This window comes from Leptodactylus fuscus, chromosome 4 (genome assembly GCF_031893055.1).
Source record: "Leptodactylus fuscus isolate aLepFus1 chromosome 4, aLepFus1.hap2, whole genome shotgun sequence".
Classification (NCBI taxonomy): Eukaryota; Metazoa; Chordata; class Amphibia; order Anura; family Leptodactylidae; genus Leptodactylus; species Leptodactylus fuscus.
The window spans coordinates 134,051,355-134,073,102 of NC_134268.1; the positions used below are offsets into that span (position 1 = coordinate 134,051,355).

Genomic DNA, 21,748 nt, shown 5'->3' on the forward strand with positions numbered 1-21,748 from the left:
CCAGCCACCTACCCAGACCAGTGAAAGTGGGATTCCAGTCCAACAGAGACCTTCCACCTGGAGTTCTGCAAGTACCTCCTCCATGTCCACCGCAGCACCTCCAACATGGGATGCCGGGCAGAGCTAGGCAGACTCCCCCTATGGCTCACCATGCAGAAGAGGGTGCTATTATTCTGGACTCACATATAGGGCAGCAGTCCTGGCTCTTACCACCACCAAGCCTGGCTGAGCCACAGAGCCCAGAGAAAAACTGATACCCCCCAACCAAGCGTCAGCCATCTGCCAAGCCAAAACCCCCAACATGCCCTGAACAAGGCTCAAATAAAAGGAGTAATTGAGAGAGACAAAGAGAGGTACATCAAGGAATGGAGAAGCGCAATAAATAACTCCAAGAAACTCACCGTGTACCAGTCATTGCAAAGAGACTACACCATGGCTACCTACCTGGAGAGAATACGCCACCCCAAACACAGACAGAGACCCTGAGCCCGTATAGACTGAGCGCCCACAACCTGGAGATGGAGACAGGGCGACAGGCTGACGTACAAGCCACGGGAGAACAGACTGTGGCAGCACTGTGACCAGGAGGCCCTAGAAGACGAGACCCACTTCCTGCTACACTGCACCATATACTCAGCTGTGAGGGCCGTCTACTTCCAAAGACTCTCTGCCCACATCCCAGACTTCATATCTGCAGATGAGAAGAGGAAACTCTACATCCTACTGGGAGAAGAAGAGGCCACTGTGGAGATCGCTGCCCAATACGTGTCCAGCTGTCACCAAAAAAGAGGAAGATGAGACCCCACCGACTGCTATACCCCAAACCACCTACCCCACCCCACCTCCCCATATAGCGGCCACCAACTAAGAGGAAGATGAGACTCCACGGACTGTTATACCCCAAATCGACCCCCCCCCCCCACACACACACACACACACACACACACACACTTTACTAGCTTTGGCAATGCCAAATATCTATCCAGACGTGCCAATAAAGCCTGTTTGATTTGATTTAACATCAATACCCCTCAACTAAGCGCAATTCTAGAGAATTATTTCATATATACAATAGGGTGGGTCTGTCTCCCCCCCCCAAAAAAAACTTGACATCTTGACACTATTTATGTCTAAGGTGATGAAAGAAGTATGTAAAATACTGAATATTAGGCAGCTGAGAACTTCTGTATAAGATCCACAAACTGATGGACTTGTAGAGAAGATTAAGAAGAACTTGAAAGCAATGTTGAAAAAGGTTGTTAAAAAAGATTGTAAAGATTGGGATTGTCTTTTACTATATCTTTTTTTTCTCAATCAAGGAAGTACCACAGGCCTCTACAGGGTTTTCCCCATTTGACTTTCTATTTTAGGGTACCCCTATGGTCTGCTTGATGTAGGAATCTGAAGACAGTCCATAAAAATGTGGAATTGATCGTGTTGCACAAAGAATTTCCAAGATGATGCCAATAGTGAAGGAACAATTACAGAGGGCACAAAAAGATCAATGAAATGTATACCACCATTTTGCTAGTGTATGGAATTTTAGCTAGGTGACCATGTTTTAGGTTTTACTAGCAACTGTAGAGAGCAAGTGACTGGGACCTTTAGAATCCAGGAAAACATTGAAAAGTAAATCATAAAGTGCAAAAGCCAGGCAAAAGAAAGTGAAAATATGTCATGAGAATTTGATTAAGCCTTGGAGAGAAAAAGAGTCACTGGCAGCACTAATCTGTGAGTTTCAAAAGGTGGCAGTTGCTGATACCGTATCTTGTTCACAAAAACAGGACAGTAGTCATATCTCCCAGCTTTGAAAGGACAGAAAGAGGGACAGAATGTGCAGCGCACCTTGGCAAATTTAGCTGCACCCACTTCTACTTTGACTCCTCCCATTCCCATCCATTTCTATTTGTGCCGCCACACAGTAAAATGCCCCTACAGTTAACCTAACATGATATTTGTTAGGACAGTGCGGAAAATGCGGCCAAGAGGTCAGGTTGCAGTCTGTTCCTCTGTGTAGCATCTTGTCAGCTGTCACCCTTTCCCTGTTGCTGGCAGTCCTGATTAGCAGGGGTTAATACCTTTGCAGCCAGCGGGCGTGATTGGTCTTTTGACTGACAGTGATGTCAGCAAATGAGCTCCCAGGTTGGGCAGCTGGGCTGGTTGATTGGGACCGCCGTTCCTCCATTTAAAGAAGACCTTTCACCAATTTGGGCACAGGTAGTTCTATATAATGCTTGAAAGCCAACGCCCACTCACTCTGCTCACAGTGCTCGTCCTTAGACGAGTATTATTAAGGAGGCAGGTTTGTTAGCCTGCTGCCCTAGCTTCATTTCTGAATAAGTAAATGTGTGTGCAGCACTGGTTCCTCAACTAATGCTGTGTTAGTTGCAATTGAGTCCTGTTTGTTGGATCTAGCAGCAAGTGTGTGTTTATGTGGTGTCTTTCTATGTTTGTGGAAGTGGGTCTCCCTTCCCCAATTTCTCCTTATTCTTCTAGCGGCTGCTCTGCACTGCAGAGGTCTTCTCTGTGAAGTAGCAGAGAGCACCCGGATGATGGTGTGACCCAGCAGTGACGCTAACTGTCAGGCCTTGTTCACACCAGGGTTGCTCTGCAGTTCAGAGCCCAGTTGGCTCCCTAGGTTATTGTTTATTTATTTATTTTTTTAGTTAACCTGTTGATCATAACAGTATGCTCCCATTGTATAAAGTTCTTCTCCTGGTGAACCCACAGTTTAATGTCACCCTCCAGTTGCCCCATAGTTTAATGTCCCCCTCCAGTTTCCCTGAGTTTTATGCAACCCTCTTGCTGCCTCCAGTTTAATGTCCCCCTCTAATTGCCCCAGTGTAATGTACTCCTACAGGTGCACCAGGCTTAATGTCCTACTCCAGTTACCCCAGATTAATGCCCCCTCCAGTTACCCCCACCAAGTTTGATATCTAATGCCCACTTACTGAGGACTTTTCTTTCTGTCATTTTAAGAGAGATTCTGTGGCGGAAACTCCAATGCTAGTGTAAATTCAGCCTTAGCTAAAATAATAGCTCTTACACAACCAAAATAAATAACTTGAATAGGGGCATAAGGTTTTCATCTTTAAATACTAAAATATAAAGATAATACGCTTGACCACTTACTTGACTGTAGCTCTGAACTGTAGGTCTCACTTGATTGCTGCGGCTTTGGAGCTGCAATGCTGATGTTTCACCCAATGCAAGGGTCTGATTGCTATGATAGCTTGATGAATACTGAAAAGATCCTTCTGATTTAGAATTTAGCTGTAGAGCACTCTGAGATAGGAGGCTGGGCCCTGAAATAAGAAAAATTTTGAACAATCCTTGAAATCTCAAAAAAAAATTGCTAAATAATTCAGTATATAGCATTATATATATATATATATATATATATATATATATATATATATATATATCAACTGTGATTATTAGACCTATTAATTAAAACTCACGTTTAATTGCCCTAGCTTATACTTCACACTCAGAATATACAATATAATCTCCCTTGACAAAAAATTAGTCACCGCTAAAGAAATCATGAAAATCATTATTTAATATTGTGTAACTCTGCCTCTGACCTTGATAACCACCTAGATTTGATTAGGAAGTGAGTCCACAAGGTTTTACAAGTCCTTCGCATCCAGTTTAAGGGCTAGTTCACAAGGGCACACAGGGCAAGAGGGGGCGGATTTTTCCCTCTCGAAATCCGCTCCCTCACAATAGAGGTCTATGTAGACCGCTAGCGTTATTTATACCACTAGCGGTTTGTTCCCGCTTGCAGAAAAAAGGAGCGAGCTGCCCTTTCTTCAGGCGGATTCTGCAACTGATTCAGCCGTGGAGTCCACCTCACAACAGCACCCTCCGGATTAGGCCCATTTCAGCAGGCCTAAGCCTCTTGCTGAGGAGTTGATTGCACAAATCCACCAAATTGCGGGATGGCTCACGTCGACATTTTACCTGCAAAATTTTTCCAACATGTCCCACAGATTTTTGCTGAGGATCGGTGAACTCAACGACGTGCTCCATTAGAATAAAGGCAAAATCATGATTCGTCAGACCACATTACAGTCCGCCAGTCAGCTACTGTCCACATTCGGTGATTTGAAGACATGCAGTTTTATCTGCCTGTGTGAGCAATGGCCTCCTGCGAGGTGAACGACTCCAAATGTTCATTGCATACAGTTCCCGTCGTTCACTAACAAGTTGGGAAGGACCTTCATTCACCTTAAGTTAAACACTTTTGCAAATATAAGTAATTAAAAATTCTACAAAGTTTTAAAGATTTTCTCTAACTTTCTTAGAGCTAAGCACCCAAGAGAAAAATGTATGACATGTAGCAAGGACCAACCCTACACGTTTCGCCACATAGATGGCTTCTTCAGGAGGTGACTTCTGGTCTCTCCTGAAGAAGCCATCTATGTGGCGAAACGCGTAAAGGTGGTCCTTGCTACATGTCGTACATTTTTCTCTTGGGTGCTTAGCTGGCCATTACTACATGAACATGACTACAGGTACATATATATAGCTTTAACCATTTAATGTATATGTGATAGCTCTATGGTGTCTCTGTTGGTTTGTCTGAGCTTGGTCTGTATATAATACTATTCATGGACACTTATATATCTCTGTGTCCTTTGAATAAGGGATATTTAACTATTTAATGTACTATTTGAGTCAGGTCTGGACACAACAATATTTATAGAAATTTTGTGTACTTGTACTGTGTGGATAAAAGGTATTTAAATTTATTAATCTATTGCGATAATATATATTTTTCCACACATCACTGAGTTGATATTCACGAATATTTGTAGACCTCTGAGCACCAATATTTACATATATTAGTGTACTTGTATCATTATTCTTATTATTCAGCTTAGCGCTCATGTCTTTTTCTTATGTGTCTATTATGTGTACTTTTGGCTAGATCCATCTGCCCTGCTGTATTTTTTATTTTAGTGGTAATATTGTTACCAGGTATTTAATAAATATTTGATATTTTTTTTATATATATTTCGAATCAGTGTTTTGGCTCATTCTTTTTCCGAATTGGTTGTCAGAAGATATCCCGGCCACAATAAAGAAATCATGGCTGATTTTCTGACCTTAGAAAGTTTCTGCATTAGTGGTCATATCCATGGCAACCGATCAAAATAACAGACTGCCTCAATGGGTTTGAAAACTGCCTGCCGTTTCTGTCTCCTGCCCAGATTCTTGGGCAGGAAAAGGAAACCTGCATAACGGAGATCGGGGGCTGGTGTGAACCCACCCTCAAAGTAGAAAATTACTGTGAAACACATACACATTAGGTATCCCTATGTCTGAAAGTGCCCGGTCTACTGAATATAGGGTATCTGCAGTGCTCCTGTTCCGTCGGGAAGGGGTTAATAGTAGCACTGCAGATACAATATATTCAGCCAGGCTGAGTACCATGTGGGGGGAAAAAACCCTAGTCCTCAAGCTCAGGGAAGGGGCAGACAGACAAGCAAAACCCCCCCCTCCCCTTCCCAAGCACCCAGCATCTACTGCACCCAAAAATTCCAGCCATTTTAATTTTGGAAATTTTCCAGTAGCTGCTGCATCCCCCCCCCCCCCCCCTTATACTTGAGTCAATAAGTTTTCCCAGTTTTTTGTGGTAAAATTAGGGGCCTTGGCTTATAGTCGGGTCGGCTTAAACTTGGGTATATACTATATTTGTAAATGAAACCTAAGGACTTTTTTTTACAAGTTCATTCATCTTTTTATTGTGGTATAAATATAGAAACTCGCAATGGATAATTCAATAGTAGAAGTCAGAACATAAGTATTTTTAAAACATGTTTACACCTGATAAGTTTCTATGCATTCATACTTTTCATTGCTTCTCTGAATTCATACGTTTCATTGCAAAGTGGGTAAAGTCCAAATTTTATTATTACAGAAGATATTTGGTAAATAGAAAAGAAAAAAAAAGCCAAGCAAATTGATAGTGGAGAGAAAATCAGGAGGATACAGATGTCCTTATAAGTTTCATGAGCTACAAGTAACAATTAATAATTGCCATTTCTCAAATTAATAATATATAATTCAATTACAAATGGTGTTGATTATTGAGTTTACTCTTATGAAGTCAGTGTTTTGGTTAGGGAATCACCTAGATTTGTAACTTACTATAAAATAAGCTGATACCAGGTACAGGCACCTTCATGCAATTTTGAATCAAAGTGAATGTTTTATGAAAAAATAAAGATAAATGTATATTAGTTGCTTAAAGTGGAAACCAAACAATAAATTATATGCACCTAACCTCCTAAAAATAGGAGTTCAAAATGTGCAGAGGTCATTCAGAAAATTGCTAGAGGTCATTCCAGAAAATCGCTAGAACTGGAAGAAACAAAAATCTGCTTTGAAGCTGGAAATGTTAAAAAAGTATAAACAATTGAAATATATTTTTTGAAAGTAGACAACCTGAAGATTACATATGTCTCAATGGGTCATCGATAGCAACATCCGCCTTCATGCAACTTTGTGACAAACAAAAATATATTTAAAAAAAAAATGCACCAAAACACATATTTGCACCTAAAACTCATGTTCAATCTCAGATTCATATAAAAAAAAAACATTTAAAATAATAGCTTAAGGTGACATTACAAGCAAAAACTGCTCAAAAATTCAAATTTGCCACTAAAGTGCATGTTCAAGCAATCCCTTTATGCAAACAAAATGTACTTTTAGAAAAAAAAAACTGCAATATGTGAGGAGTACATACATACCACACATGTATATCTTTACAGGGGCGGGTGTTAAAGAGACGCTAAAATCGCAGAAGTGCGGCAACCCAATTTGTACATGCAAATTAAATAGGACTTTACATAAAAATATTATTTTCTATCCCCCTATAAAAACTTTATCAAACTATACGTTCATCTCTAGTGATAATTGTTATTACTATTATTTTAGCATGTAACAGACATTGCTAGGGACATACTTCACTGCAGAAAGCTCAGATATGGACAGGACAGGGATTATGTGAAATGTAAACTTTATTCATGACTTTTTGTATGCGTTGTGTAATGGACAATGATAAACGTCTAGGTCACAGCGCCAATAAACCTGGTTATGCACAGAGGGTATTAGATAAGAATACCACACCTAGTAAGGCTCAGGGGGAATTACATTATACCTGTATGTGACAATCAGAGTGCAAAAGTATAGTTAGTATGCGCTCTGATTGACAGGAGAGGGAGTAACAGGGACTGAAATGCTTGCTACCCCCCTCCTGGGGTCACATACATGATGAGATGAGAATCTCTGTGCAGCCTGCAGGGATCCTCCTCCCCCCTCCCCTTCTGCTACCGTTCACTGATGCTTCCTGAGACCTCCTGTATCTCAGGACCCGTTTGGGCTATGAAGATAATTTTAGATTCATTTTAAAGATGATCTTTAAAATGATACCAAGTTCTTCATAACAGCCCTTACAGATTTCGAGCGAATTGCTGTTAAAAACGCTGTTAGGAATTGAGATCTTCAATGGGATCTCAATCCTGAATAGTGTTTTAACAATGAATCACTTTGGCACTGTAAGGGTTAACATGAAGACTTTGGTATCATTTTAAAGATGATATTCTCATCTATAAAAAAAATTATCTTCATATACCAAACGAGTCCAGAGATATCGCAATTAGAAGTAAGGATGTAGCAGCTACGGCTAGACAAGTGACACCCTGGGAGTATGTAGCAGCTAAGTGCTTACCAAGATAAAGGTTAAATCTGTTTTGGCACTTTATTTTTGTAACTACTTTTATACCACCTTAGTAATAGCCACTGTATCAGTGAAAACGTCTATTACTAAAGATGGGGCTTAGTGCTAGTGCTGAAAACCAGGGTCTTTCCCACCCTGGTAATGTCAAGAAATTGTCAGAAATAAATTGGAAAAATTGTCCCTCCCCATTTTTCATAATCAGCCAGATATAACAAGAAGCCAACACTTATCATTTCAAGGGTATGAAGGGCTTAGATGTGGGGGAAGCAGGAGGTGGCTTCAGACCTGCAAATGAAGGAAAGACTTGCCCAGCATGTCATATTAGTAGCTTGCAGCATCACAGGCATATTCCATTAGTGCAATCTACCACAGCTGACACAGAATTACACTGAAATAAAGCATGTGGTTTCCTAGTCTGAAAAATGCATAGCTAGTGTGAAAGCAGCCTTACAGAGAGAGACAAAAGATGAACAAGGTTTCTCTGTTCCAGATTTGAACATCGTGCACAGTGTACTAATTGGAAGAGACCAAATTCAGAGTCTTATGTAACAATGTTTGTAGGGAAAAAAAAAAAAAATCCTTGTTTAAAAACTGACTATTTGAATGAAAAGTAACTTACATACAGGTATATGCTTGTAAAGTATTTTTGTGGCGGTGAGAGTTTAAAGGAAATCATCTGTGCCTGAATGCTGTAGTTTGCAAGGAAATGTATGATGGAGTCTATAGTCTAAAAATACTGCGTGTGTCAAGGAGTTTAGTGCATGTTGTGTGGTGGAAAGCTTGGGAATCAAGTGAATATGGAATGATTTTGACTCCACATTTCACACACTCCCATTTCTTCTGCCTGCTGCACTTAGTGAGATAATTTAGAGTAATTATTTTCTGTATTTCTAACATCACTAAATTGTTTGTAATTCTGGAGTGTGATTTACATGATGTAAAACAAGTCTTAATTCCTAATGAAGATTTTTAGGGTTGTTTTTTTTTTTACAAATAGTTCCAGGGCAATGGACCAGACCAGACTTTGTGACTGCAAGTCCTCCCAGAACCCTTCTGATCAAAACTTTATATGTGATATAAAAAAAAATGGTTACATCACAGGTGAGAAGTTGTAGGAAGAAGTTTGGGAAGGGGGGTGGCAGGGATCCATATAAAGCAATATGGCAAAGGACACTGAGTTAGATACCTTAGAGTTAGTATGCAGTCTATCCCAGACTTAAGACCAGGCCAGTAAAGTTATTCTTTTTATTTTATATTGGTTTATTAAAATTTTTATTGTAATACACTGTATATTTTTACGTTTATTAAATCTAATATTTAATAATATAGTTCTTTGGCTCTAATGTTCCCCCGTCTCCGAGTGTGAATATCACTAGCCGTGTTACCCTACAGTAAGTCGCAAATGGTGGCAGCCTGTGTGGTCCAAGTCTGGAAGTGAAGGGTCTTTTTATGACATACTCTGATGAACAAAAGTGTAACAATATTTAGAACTTTTGACTTTTATGCTTCATATCTCACCATCCACTACAACTTCAGATGTGAGAATTCCATAATTTTATAGACAATCACCTTGGCTATCTCATACATAAATTTGACAGCTATTTTGCATATGATTACCGTATTTTCCGGACTATAAGCCGCACATAAAAACCTACGATTTCCTCAGAAATCGTAAGTGCGGCTTATAGTCCGGTGCGGCTTATATATGGATGGAAGCGGCGGCAAAGACTGCGTGCCGCTTCCATACATACATAAAAGGCACCGTAAGGGTGCATTCACACTACCGAACGCCGGCGTGTATCACAGCCGTACACGCCGGCGTTACAGCAGGGCTGCCGGACACTTCCTATTCATTTCTATGGGAGCAGGCATGCGAGCGCTCCCCATAGAAATGAATGGACAGACACTTCCCATTCATTTCTATGGGAGCTGGCATGCGAGCGCTCCCTATAGAAATGAATGGAAAAAAGCAGTCCATTCATTTCTATGGGGAGCGCTCGCATGTCGGCTTCCATAGAAATGAATAGGAAGTGTCCGGCAGCCCTGCTGTCACGCCGGCCTGAAACAGAACGTGAAACTTACCCAGCGGTGCAGGGCGGGCGGGCGGGCATTCAGGCCTCCTCTGCCTCTGATGTTCCGTCCTTCTCCTCCGGCGCTCGCTGATAATGGCCGGTGCGCATGCGCAATATCATAATGCTTCTACTGCGCATGTGCCCTGGCCATTATCAGCTTGCGAGCGCCGGAGGAGGACGGAACATCGGAGGAAGAGGAGGCCTGAATGCCCGCCCACCCTACACCGCTCGGTAAGTTTCACATTCTGTTTCAGGCTTTTATTTTAAAACGGGGGGGGGGGGTAGTTTAACCTAACGTTTACGGTTGGGCTCTATCAGCATGATTTTGCTGATAGAGCCCCTCCTCGCCTGCCGAGCGCTTCCAATAGAAGCGGCTGGCACGCGGGGGGTTAAGCGGCCGCTGGCAAAGTCTGCCTGCCGCCGCTTTCAATAAGATATAATGCGCACCGGACTGCGGCTTATAGTCCGGTGCGCCTTATATATGAACCGAAACGGACTATAAGGCGCTCATGGGCAATGCGGCTTATAGTCCAGTGCGCCTTATAGTCCGTAAAATACGGTAGTTAGTTGTCATGTAATTGCATTGTTTGCTCCTGGTAGTTGAAAAACCTTTTCTACTTGTATACTACAAATTACAACTTGTTTTCACATTCCATGTTATTAGGCTGATTCCCAGGCAAAATGTCACTGGTTCAAATCGAGCATTCTCTCATCAATAGTGATCTCTTGGCCCAAAAAATTGCCAAACTGCATCATGTGAGTGCCATGACAGATGGAAAAATATGTAATGAAGTCCATCCATTTAAAAGCCAAGAGGTGGATGTCTAGGCAAAATACTGGAGTTAAAAATTCAGCTCATCAAAGGGTCTATCAGTTCAGGCACAACAAACACAGCAGTGGAGATTGCTTGTATGCTATGTAACAGTAGGATCAAAAATGTCAATGCAAGTACCATGCGACAAGAGTTACACAAGTCTGTAATGGAGGGTCGAAAAAAAGTGAAGAAGCCTTGACTTTAATGTCGCCATATGAAGTGCAGTTCATGAACAAACAAAAAAAAAAAACGCAAAAAGTGAACAGTATAAGATTGACAACAGGTGATTTGAAGTGATGAAACAAAAGTCAATAGACTGATCAGTGCAAATGGGTCTAGAAATTGGAACTGGCAAGTTCTGTGAATGAGGCCTAACAATATTGGATACTTGACCAGGATCAACAGTGGTCTCAATGCTGAGCTATATATGAGTATTCTACAAGATGAATTACTTTGAACACTCCAGTACCATGACAATGAAAAGGATGACATGGTATTCCAAAGACCCGAAGCATATTTTGAAATTAGCGAAGAAATGGTTCAATGACAATGAATTAAAGATGCTGGATTGGCCTACCCAGACCTCAACCCAATCGAACACTGGGTAGAGTTGAAGAAAAAGCTGTATTCATACCCAACTTAGTCGACTAGTATGCATCAACACTGAAAATGTGCAGAAGAGACCTAGGATCAGAATTCAGTCAAGACCTGCTTGAATCTGATCGAGAGCATACTCAGAAGGATTCAGAAAGTGAAGAAAGTCAAAATAATAAAAGTTAAAACTTAAATTTTTTTAAGAGCAAAACAGGAATAATGAAGTTACAAGACAAGAATTAGCATAATTTATCATATGATAAATAGTTGCAAGTATAATTCATGTATGAGATAGCCAAGATAATTGTCTATTGAATGATGGTAGTCTCACATATGAAGCTCTAGTGGATGGCGAGATATGGAGCATGAAAGTCAAAAGTTCAAAACATTGTTACCCTTTTGCTCATCAATGTACAGTGAGTGGACATATCAGTAAGTGTGACTTCAATACCTGACTGAAACATAAAATGGGTTCCCATATACAAGCATTTTTTAGAACAAGCTGGAATGTCTCTGCCTGTTCGGGTATCTGCACCACCCTCTGCTCGCATGTTGCGGCGCAAGAGGCATGTGCAGTTTGATTCCTTGCTTAGGGTAAGTTCAGACAGAGTATATTGGACCGGGACCTTAGGCGGAGGCCGCCTCAGGTTCCGGACCAAAAGCCGGGTAGCCGCGACTGAAAGCTGATGCACTGCACCAGAAATGGCCTGAAGAATGAGCACCTCACTTCTTTTTCCGGGAGCCGGCTTGTTCCTGACCGGCTGCCATTGATTTCAATGGGAGCTGTCTTTTTGGTCAGGATTTTGAGGCAGATACGGCTTTTATACTTGAGGACAAATTTTCCCAAAAAATTGCCACCAGTACCCTGTCTGGCCAATCCAGCACGGATGCTAAGGTCCAAAACTCGATACAAAAGTCCGCCACCGAGCTCTGACCTTGATGTAAGTGCAAGAGCTGAGAAGCGTAGGTGGACTGGGTCACGGGGCCATGAAACACCAGGGGTAGTGCTTCAAACAGCGAAGCTAGCGTAGCTAACTCCACCGCGCCCCGTTCCTTTAATGGGGTGACCCAGGCCAATGCTCTTCCGGAGAGTAAGGAAACCACAAAAGCCACCTTAGACTTAGACTCATTTGGTAAGACAATGGGACAGGCCTCTATGTATGTGTCACACTGGTGGATGAATCCCTGATATCTCCGCGGCTCACCTGCGTACCGCTCCGGAGGCAGGGGAAGACACGGTGATGCTGCAGGGGTCAACAGACTACCCACCAACTTAGCCATAGCCTGAACTAAACCCTGAGACAGGGCAGAAAGGTCAGTTTGGAAAGCTGGTGGAGATTGCTGCATGTGTTGCTCCACCGTGCCCAGGTGTGTGTTCAGGTTGCTCACAAGATTCGCTCTAGCCTACTGACTCTAGCCTACTGTTATGATCAACTGGATACTTTAAAAAAAAAAATAATTCAGCCCTATTCTTAGATATCTGCTCCTGTGCGTAAGTGTGTGGATTTGGTGTTTGGTTTCTGCTGCAGTGCATCTATTTGTAGTGTACTTATCTGGTAGGTGACAATTCTGGTCTTAAGATTCGGCTAAAGTCCATCTCTTCATGTGATGAGCTCTGGTAAAGGTGTCTGGGGCCAGTCTTGATTTGCAGAGGAGTATTATATTTAGGTAGCATTTTCTACTGCTCGCAGTTGTCAGCCAATTTCTGCTGCTGCTCTCCTAAAGAATGTACATTACTAACCTTGTTATTGTGGCATTGCATCTGAATCCTAAACATTATGGGTAATCTACCAGGTGCTTTTAATATATTTATTATGGGATGATGCCCTTAAAATTTGTAATTGAATATTTAATAGCTGAGAGGGCAATGATTTTAGATCATGAACAGTATTACAAATTTTAATTGACTTCACTGGATGTGGTTGAAGTTTATTTTCTTCTGTGCCTCCAAAGGGGATTTCCCTATCTCCTTCTCTCGTTAGCCTGCTGTCTCTTCTCACTTCCAGTATTCTTTCACAAGTTGGTGGGTGGGCTTTGACTATTTGATGAACAGGGCATTGTAGACATTGCCTTTACCATAAAAGATTACTACTTCTTTTTTTTTATAAACTCTCTATTTATAACAATCAAAACAAATAAGCACACAATCCAAAAACACGAAAGCAAGTCCCAGATAAGGGCCTTAAACAATAATTTCAAACAAATGAGAACAGTTACAATGCAACACAGTGAAATGTTTCGGTAGAGCCAAGGTACAATAATCATAACATAACATGACTAGAGAAGGAGGGAGAAGAAGAGAGAAAAAGAGTAAAATGTGTGGGGGGGAAGGGGGGGTGAAGAAGAATGGGAAAACAATAAAGAAGGGGGCAGCGTAATCCAGGAGCCGAAGCAAACATTCCAGGGAAGTGGAAATGTGGAATTTACTCAGCAGATAAATAAAATAAACCAAATAAAATACAGATACGAAGTGGCTGACCAGGCGAGACCCGGAACAGGCCCTCTCAAAATGTGAGAGCAGTTTATCATAGCCCGGGGAGTGAAGCAAGGCAGTGTGTGAGCTGGAGAACTGTTCACTGATCCTCCCCAGCGAGGGGAGGATCGGATAAGATAGTAGATCATAATGGGATAGCCAGTGGCAGCCCAATTAGAATTGCATGGCTCTCTGCCTACCCGCCTCACGTCACTGTCGGAAAGGCCCAGGAGACAAAGCCATCAGGAAGGTTTGGTTTCCCAATATTCGGAACATCAGAGAGGGAAAGGAGGATATCCACTTCCTTGGGAAGAGTGTCTTACATACGCAGAGCGTAGGACATATGGTGGGGTGAGCGCTCAGAGCTGTGCTGCACTGTGAGTCCAACCAGCGGAGCAAGTGGAGGGGGGTGTTAGAAAAGGCGTACACTGTCCGAGCCTTTATCAGCAAACTGCAATTAGCTGGCCTGATTGCTAGGAATTACGAGCAATAATTAAAAGCTCATGGTCCTGAGAACTCAGCAATTCTCCTCTCCAGGGAGCAGTGAATCACTTCACCATTGTATAATGAAGAAATATAATAGGTTGGAGACCAAGGAAAACAATGTGTAAACAATGGGAGGAATAATTTCACAAAAAAAGGCAAACAAAGCAGCATTGCTAAAGCAATGCATTTAGGAAAACTCTTGAATTAACATAAAATAGAAGTATAGATAGGATCTTTGAGATGAAAATACCCCTTTAGGCTGAGGCCCCACATTGCAGAAACGCAGCTTTTTTGTTGCAGATTTTGTAGCGGTTCTTTGAGCCAAAGCCAAGAATGGCGACAATAGGAATGGGAAATATATACGAAGCTTTTATACTTCTAACTTCTGCTCAATCTAGTCCTGGTTTTGGCTCAAAAAAACGCAACAAAATCTGCAAGAAAAAAAGCTGCAATTCTGCAACGTGCGGCCTTAGCTAAGCCTGAGGCTAAGGCCCCACTGAGCAAAAACGCAGGAAAAAACCGCAGCGTAAAAAAACGCAGAGAAAACGCTGCGTTTTCTGTCGTGGGGAAAAACCGCACATGTACATGCATTTTTCATTGCGTTTTTTAGTTTCGTGCTGCGAAAATTCATATGAGTTTTCTGTTGAGTTTTTCATTGCGTTTTCATTGCCAGCGGCTTTCCCATAGATATAATTGTAACAGAAAGTCTGCAGAGGAAAACTCTGTTAACTTTCTGTTCAAAGTACTGTGGGAAGAACTGCAATGCGTTCACAAATCCGGCAGGCAGTTTTCAAACCTATTCATTTGAATGGGTTTGCAAAATGTCCGCCCGTGAGCGCAGGTGAGCGTCTTCTGCTCTCTGCGGCTAAATCATTTTTTTTAACCGGACACAAAGTCGGACATGCAGGATTTTGTGTCCAGTTAAAAAAAAAAACTGTTTCACAGCGGAAAGCAGAAGACACTCACGGGCGCTCACCAGCAGACACTGAATGCCGGGATTCCGTCTCCTGTCAGCAGAAGACGGCAACCTCAAAACGGAGATCGGCCGCTGGTGTGAACCCGCCCTAAAGAAATGTATTGGGTAAAACAGTTCAGATAGCTTTAAAGGGGTTGGCCACTTTCAGACCAATATTTTTTTTTTCATGTAGATTGTGAGCCCCATATAGGGATCACAATGTACATCTTTTTTCCTATCAGTATGTCTTTGTAGAACGGGAGGAAATACACGCAAACACGGGAAGAAGAACATACAAACTCTTTGCAGATGTTGTTCCTGGCGGGATTCGAATCCAGGACTCCAGCGCTGTAAGGTTGCAGTGCTAACCACTGAGCCACCGTGTTGCCCCACTTTCAGACCAATATTGACAAATGTACAATAAAAAGATAAACAATTTTCCAATATACTTTCTGTATCAATTCCTCACAGTTTTCTAGATTTTGGCTTGCTGTCATTCGTTTTGTTACTTCTAGAGGATAAAACTCTGACCATGGTCATGTGATTTACGGTCCATGGTCATGTGATGAGCACACAGGTGCCGCTCGTTACAGTCGTTACACAATAATCAGACAGCTGCCTGGTAATTAGCTTTGTCATTTCACACTTTGCCTAGGCATTCTATACAATGCTGAATGAGAAAGTGGCAAAGTATGAAATAATAGGTGACCTTCGTTCTCGCTTCACTTCTTCGGCTCCTCAGCAAGGCACTAGCACTAGTAGCAGCCCACACACTTCGCTTCTAGCATGAACTAATAGATGACCTTCATTCGGCTCCTTGGCAAGGCACTACTAGCAGCTTCATCATGATCATCATCATCATCTCCGATGATGATCGCACGCTTCGCTTCTTCGTGAAGCCGCTTCTGCACACGTGCGATACGAGATGGGGTCTCTCTGCCGTTGCCTCAGGCTTACACTTCGTTCAGCAGCATCTCCGATGATCTCTCTCTTGCGTGTGCGTTTTGCTTCCAGCATGATACCCGACGGTCTTCTCTGTTCTGCCGTTGCCTCAGGCGTTTGAAATGCCACTTAGTTCGGTTTGGTTCGTGAATGAATGTCCATGAAAATATGGGGAGGAGGAGCAAGCTGGTGGGTTGGAAAAGGACATGAAACAACGATTTGATGAGGAACAGTCCAAAATTCGAGGGAATTCTGCCAAAAACAGTATTTGCTTAAGCCAAACTACTTACCAGAAGTTAATGATGTCCAAAACACGCACGCCAAAACATGACTACTAAGAAGGAGCCCAGGGACTATTGGTTGCTAAATCGCTACGATGTGATGATTGTAGGAAACAAAAGTAAACTGATTTATCCTGTTAAAGAAGGCATCAGTACTGCCATCCAGTATGACGTCACGGACTGTTTTCATTACATTTCACACACTTCACGGAGTTCGTTTGGGTGGAGGGGTTCACACTTTGCCTAAATAGCATTCAGCATTCTATAGAATGCCTAGGTATTCTATACAATGCCTAGGCAAAGTATGTAACGACTCTCCCATTTCATACATTGCCTTAAAGGGGCTCTATCAGCAAGATTATGCTGATAGAGCCCCACATATGCGTGAATATTCAGGCACCGCTAAAGTTATATTAAACTACCCCCCCCCCCCCCCCCGGGTTTAAAATAAAACCCTAAAAAAGAATATGCTAATCTTATTTATCGTGCACGGTTGGCGGGCATTCAGGGTCCGACTTCATCTTCAGCCACACCTCCTCTTCCATCGATGTTCTCGGGTCCCATCTTCCTCCAGCGATCGCGAACTGCTATTGATTAAAAATGGCGCAGGTGCATGCGCCGTAGCAGTAGTAGTAGCGTCACGCTACTGCGCATGCACCCGCTGCATTTTTTTTATCAATAGACAGATCCAATCATAGTTAAATGCTTAAATGCTGTGGTCAAATGTGAGCATGGCATCTGAGATGTTATTTTCACTTCCAGTCTCCTGTTATGGAACATCTCTGCCAAAGGGAAATCATTGGCGCCGTTCCATGCTTATGGCAGTCAGGAGCCTTCTAATGCCCCCCAGGCTTGCCAATGCTATAGTACCTCTCCAACCTGCTTGTGTCAGGGCTTAATAACACAAGGATTTTACCACAGAATACAACACTGTAAAACATATGAATATTTGAAAAAGATTTAAATATATCAAATATCTAATATTTTTCTAAATCACATAAAAACATAAATGAACAAAAATAAATTTGGTATCCCAACATCTAAATTGCCCACACTATTAAAATATAAATGTATTTACTCCGTTCACTGAACACTGCAACAGGAAAGCAAATCAAAACGGCTGATCTGTTTTTTTTTTTTTTTTTTGTTGTTTTTTTTTTTTTTATTAAAACACCACACATTCTCCAAAACGGTACCCATAAAAACTGCATCTTGCCTTCTAAAACATCTTTCTCAAATTTGGACACAGAACAGTAAAATAAACTTATTGGTGCCATAATATGACAATACAATGAAATTTTAGATATTTTTAAAACTTATTTATATTTATTAAAATAAAACAAAAACTTGTCAATGCTGTGAAATCCAATGCTTCATTTTCACTGAACAGTAAGCACTATTAAAACAAAACCAGAGAGAAAATAGGCCATCTGCATTTTTTTTTTCAGAAATTCAACACATTATGAATTATTTTTTCCAATTCTCATGGACATCATCCATAACAGTAAATGGTGCTATTAGGATGTACAATTTGTCTCACAAAAATAAGAGGTCACACAATTCTGTCAATGGAAAAATAAAAAAAAATTAAAGCTTTTGAAAGGAAGACAAGAACACAAAAATGAAAACCTGAACTGGTTAAGATTTCACAAGCTTTGAGGTGCTCAGATACTAACTGATGAGCATATACTTAAAGGAATGAAATATGTCACGCCACTGGATGGTGGGTGCTCAAGTAAGGATCCACCCCTACCTTTAAAATGTGTAAACAAACTTGGAATTCCCAGAGTTTAGAAATGCCAATTTACCCGTATATACTCGAGTATAAGCCAACCCGAATATAAGCCGTGGCCCCTAATTTTACCACAAAAAACTGGGAAAACTTATTCACTCGAGTATAAGCTTAGGGGGGAAATGCAGCAGCTACTGGAAAATTTCAAAAATTAAAATGGTCGGCGTTTTTGGGTGCAGTAGTTGCTGGGTGCTGGGAAAGGGGAGGGGGTGTTTTGGTGGTCTGTCTGCCCCTTCCCTGAGCTTGAGGACTGGGTTTTTTTCCCCACTTGGAATTCAGCCTGGCTGAATATAGGGTATCTGCAGTGCACCTATTAATCCCTTCCCGACAGAACAGGAGCACTGCAGATACCCTATATTCAATAGACCGGGCACTTTCAGACTAAGCGATACCTAATGTGTTTCACAGTAATTTTCTACTTTTATATGTATTCGAGGGAAGGAGTGATTTAAAACTCTTATTTATTTTATTTTTATATTTTTTTAAAGCTTCCTTTTTCTTTTTTTATGGGAGATTCTATACATTACTATTGCGGCTCGTCATAGACCCCCCCCCCCCCCCCAAAAAAAAAAAAAAAAAATATGATTTTGCTTGACTCGAGTATAAGCCGAGGGGGGCTTTTTCAGCACTGCTAAAAAAAAACTCGGCTTATACTGGAGTATATACGGTAAGTGGTTTATTATATACAAGCCAAAATAAATACATATGAAGTTTGGTTTCCAATGCAACTTTCATCAGATACTGTTAACAAAGCACAAGCTACAGTACTTGAATATATTCATATATTTAAACTAACAAAAAAAGTTATATAATACAGCAAATAGAGGTGTGAGACATATATTGAAAAGGCACTGGCTGGTCCATTATGGTGTTAATTGAATAGCTCATTATACATATGATCCAAGGCTCCAAAGAAACTATGCATATAGTTAAGGAAGTAAAATGCAAGAGTATCACACAAGCTCATAAAGTGCAAAAACAAGATGCTGCACAAGGTGCTGTACAAGTCATAACAAAGCTCATATAAAACAAGTAAGCCAAGCAGAGTTAAAGGGATTCTACCACTAAAACACATTTTTTTCTAGTTAACACGTCGGAATAGCCTTTAAAAAGGCTATTCGTCTCCTACCTGTGGAAGTGCTCTCCGCCGCGCCGTTCGTGCAAAATACCCTGTATGCTAATGAGTTCTCTCGCAGCGATGGGGGCGTCCCCATCGCAGGAGCAGTGATGGGGGCGTCCCCATTGCAGCTCGAAAACCGACCGCAGCGCCGCCTCTATGGTCTTCTGTATCCTCCCCTTGCTTCTTCAGCGTACTGTCGGACGCCTGCGCAGTACGCTCTGTTCGGCGAAGATTGCCGAACGTACTGCGCATGCGCGAAATTGCAGTGCCTGCACTATGGCTGGGACCGCAATTTCGCGCATGCGCAGTACGTTCGGCAATCTTCGCCGAACAGAGCGTACTGCGCAGGCGTCCGACAGTACGCTGAAGAAGCAAGGGGAGGATACAGAAGACCATAGAGGCGGCGCTGCGGTCGGTTTTCGAGCTGCAATGGGGACGCCCCCATCGATGCTCCTGCGATGGGGACGCCCCCATCGCTGCGAGAGAACGCATTAGCATACCGGTACAAACCGGTATTTTGAACGAACGGCGCGGCGGAGAGCACTTCCACAGGTAGGAGACGAATAGCCTTTTTAAAGGCTATTCCGACGTGTTAACTAGAAAAAAATGTGGTTTAGTGGTAGAATCCCTTTAAGGCTTGGGCTCAGGTCTAAAAAGAGGCTGGTAATAAAGAAAAGTGGATAATGAGAAAATTATCAACTTAATGTTTTGCAGGATTTGTAAGAATGCATGTAGGAAACGGCGTGTAGGCAATAATGAGGAGCATCTACTCCAAGTGGCTTTTGGTATGTTTACATATCTATCAACATACGTCCAGTGTCACAATGCGCACCGCATCATGTGATGTCACTATGTGGCTCCCTGCAGTGGTGGAATAGTGGAGAGTTCAGTTTCATATAGTGCACTGGAAGTCAAGCAAAAAAGTCAGTAAATGTGCACAGGACACCCGACGGCTGGAAAAAGTTGGCCGGACAGTGTCAAATGGCGCATATGCATGAATTATCGGGATTAGAAAGCGCATGTCCTATAGGGAAGACAAGGTATTCTAGTAAGGGAAAATGAAGAAGAAGAGGCTGAGATGTGCTAAAGTGGAGGATGTGAAGAGTAGCAGTGTGATTGGATGAGGATAAAGAAAATGGATAAAATAAATTAAAGATGAATAGAAAAAAAATATATATATATATATACATATATATATATATATATATATATATATATACACACAGTGGGGCAAAAAAGTATTTAGTCAGTCACCAATAGTGCAAGTTCCACCACTTAAAAAGATGAGAGGCGTCAGTAATTTAGGTAGACCTCAACTATGAGAGACAAAATGAGAAAACAAATCCAGAAAATCACATTGTCTGATTTTGTAAGAATTTATTTGCAAATTATGGTGGAAAATAAGTATTTGGTCAGTAACAAAATTTCATCTCAATACTTTGTTATATATCCTTTGTTGGCAATGACAGAGGTCAAACGTTTTCTGTAAGTCTTCACAAGGTTGGCACACACTGTTGTTGGTATGTTGGCCCATTCCTCCATGCAGATCTCCTCTAGAGCAGTGATGTTTTGGGGCTGTCGCTTGGCAACACGGACTTTCAACTCCCTCCAAAGGTTTTCTATAGGGTTGAGATCTGGAGACTGGCTAGGCCACTCCAGAACCTAGAAATGCTTCTTACAAAGCCACTCTTTCGTTGCCCTGGCGGTGTGCTTTGGATCATTGTCATGTTGAAAAACCCAGCCACTTTTGATCTTCAATGCCCTTGCTGATGGAAGGAGGTTTGCACTCAAAATCTCACGATACATGGCCCCATTCATTCTTTCATGTACCCGAATCAGTCGTCCTGGCCCCTTTGCAGAGAAACAGCCCCAAAGCATGATGTTTCCACCCCCATGCTTTACAGTAGGTATGGTGTTTGATGGATGCAACTCAGTATTCTTTTTCCTCCAAACACGAAAAGTTGTGTTTCTACCAAACAGTTCCAGTTTGGTTTCATCAGACCATAGGACATTCTCCCAATACTCTTCTGGATCATCCATATGCTCTCTAGCAAAATTCAGACGGGCCCGGACATGTACTGGCTTAAGCAGTGGGACACGTCTGGCACTGCAGGATCTGAGTCCCTGGCGGCGTAGTGTGTTACTGATGGTAGGCTTTGTTACATTGGTCCCAGCTCTCTGCAGTTCATTCACTAGTTCCCCCGCGTGGTTCTGGGATTTTTGCTCACCGTTCTTGTGATCATTTTGACCCCACGGGGTGAGATTTTGCGTGGAGCCCCAGATCAAGGGAGATTATCAGTGGTCTTGTATGTCTTCCATTTTCTAATTATTGCTCCCACAGTTGATTTCTTCAATCCAAGCTGGTTGCCTATTGCAGATTCAGTCTTCCCACCCTGGTGCAGGGCTACAATTTTGTTTCTGGTGTCCTTTGACAGCTCTTTGGTCTTCAGGATAGTGGAGTTTGGA

General features: G+C 41.9%; 1 protein-coding gene across 5 annotated transcripts in view; it reads right to left on the bottom strand.

The window, feature by feature from the left end:
• Nucleotides 1–21,748, bottom strand: part of CTNND2 (catenin delta 2) — a 368,350-nt gene that overhangs the window by 198,698 nt on the left and 147,904 nt on the right. For all 5 annotated transcript variants that reach the window (XM_075271079.1, XM_075271077.1, XM_075271078.1 and 2 more), the window contains exon 6: nucleotides 3,133–3,305. In XM_075271079.1, coding sequence (XP_075127180.1) covers nucleotides 3,133–3,305 — 173 coding nt within the window. The remainder of the gene's footprint in view (nucleotides 1–3,132; nucleotides 3,306–21,748) is intronic.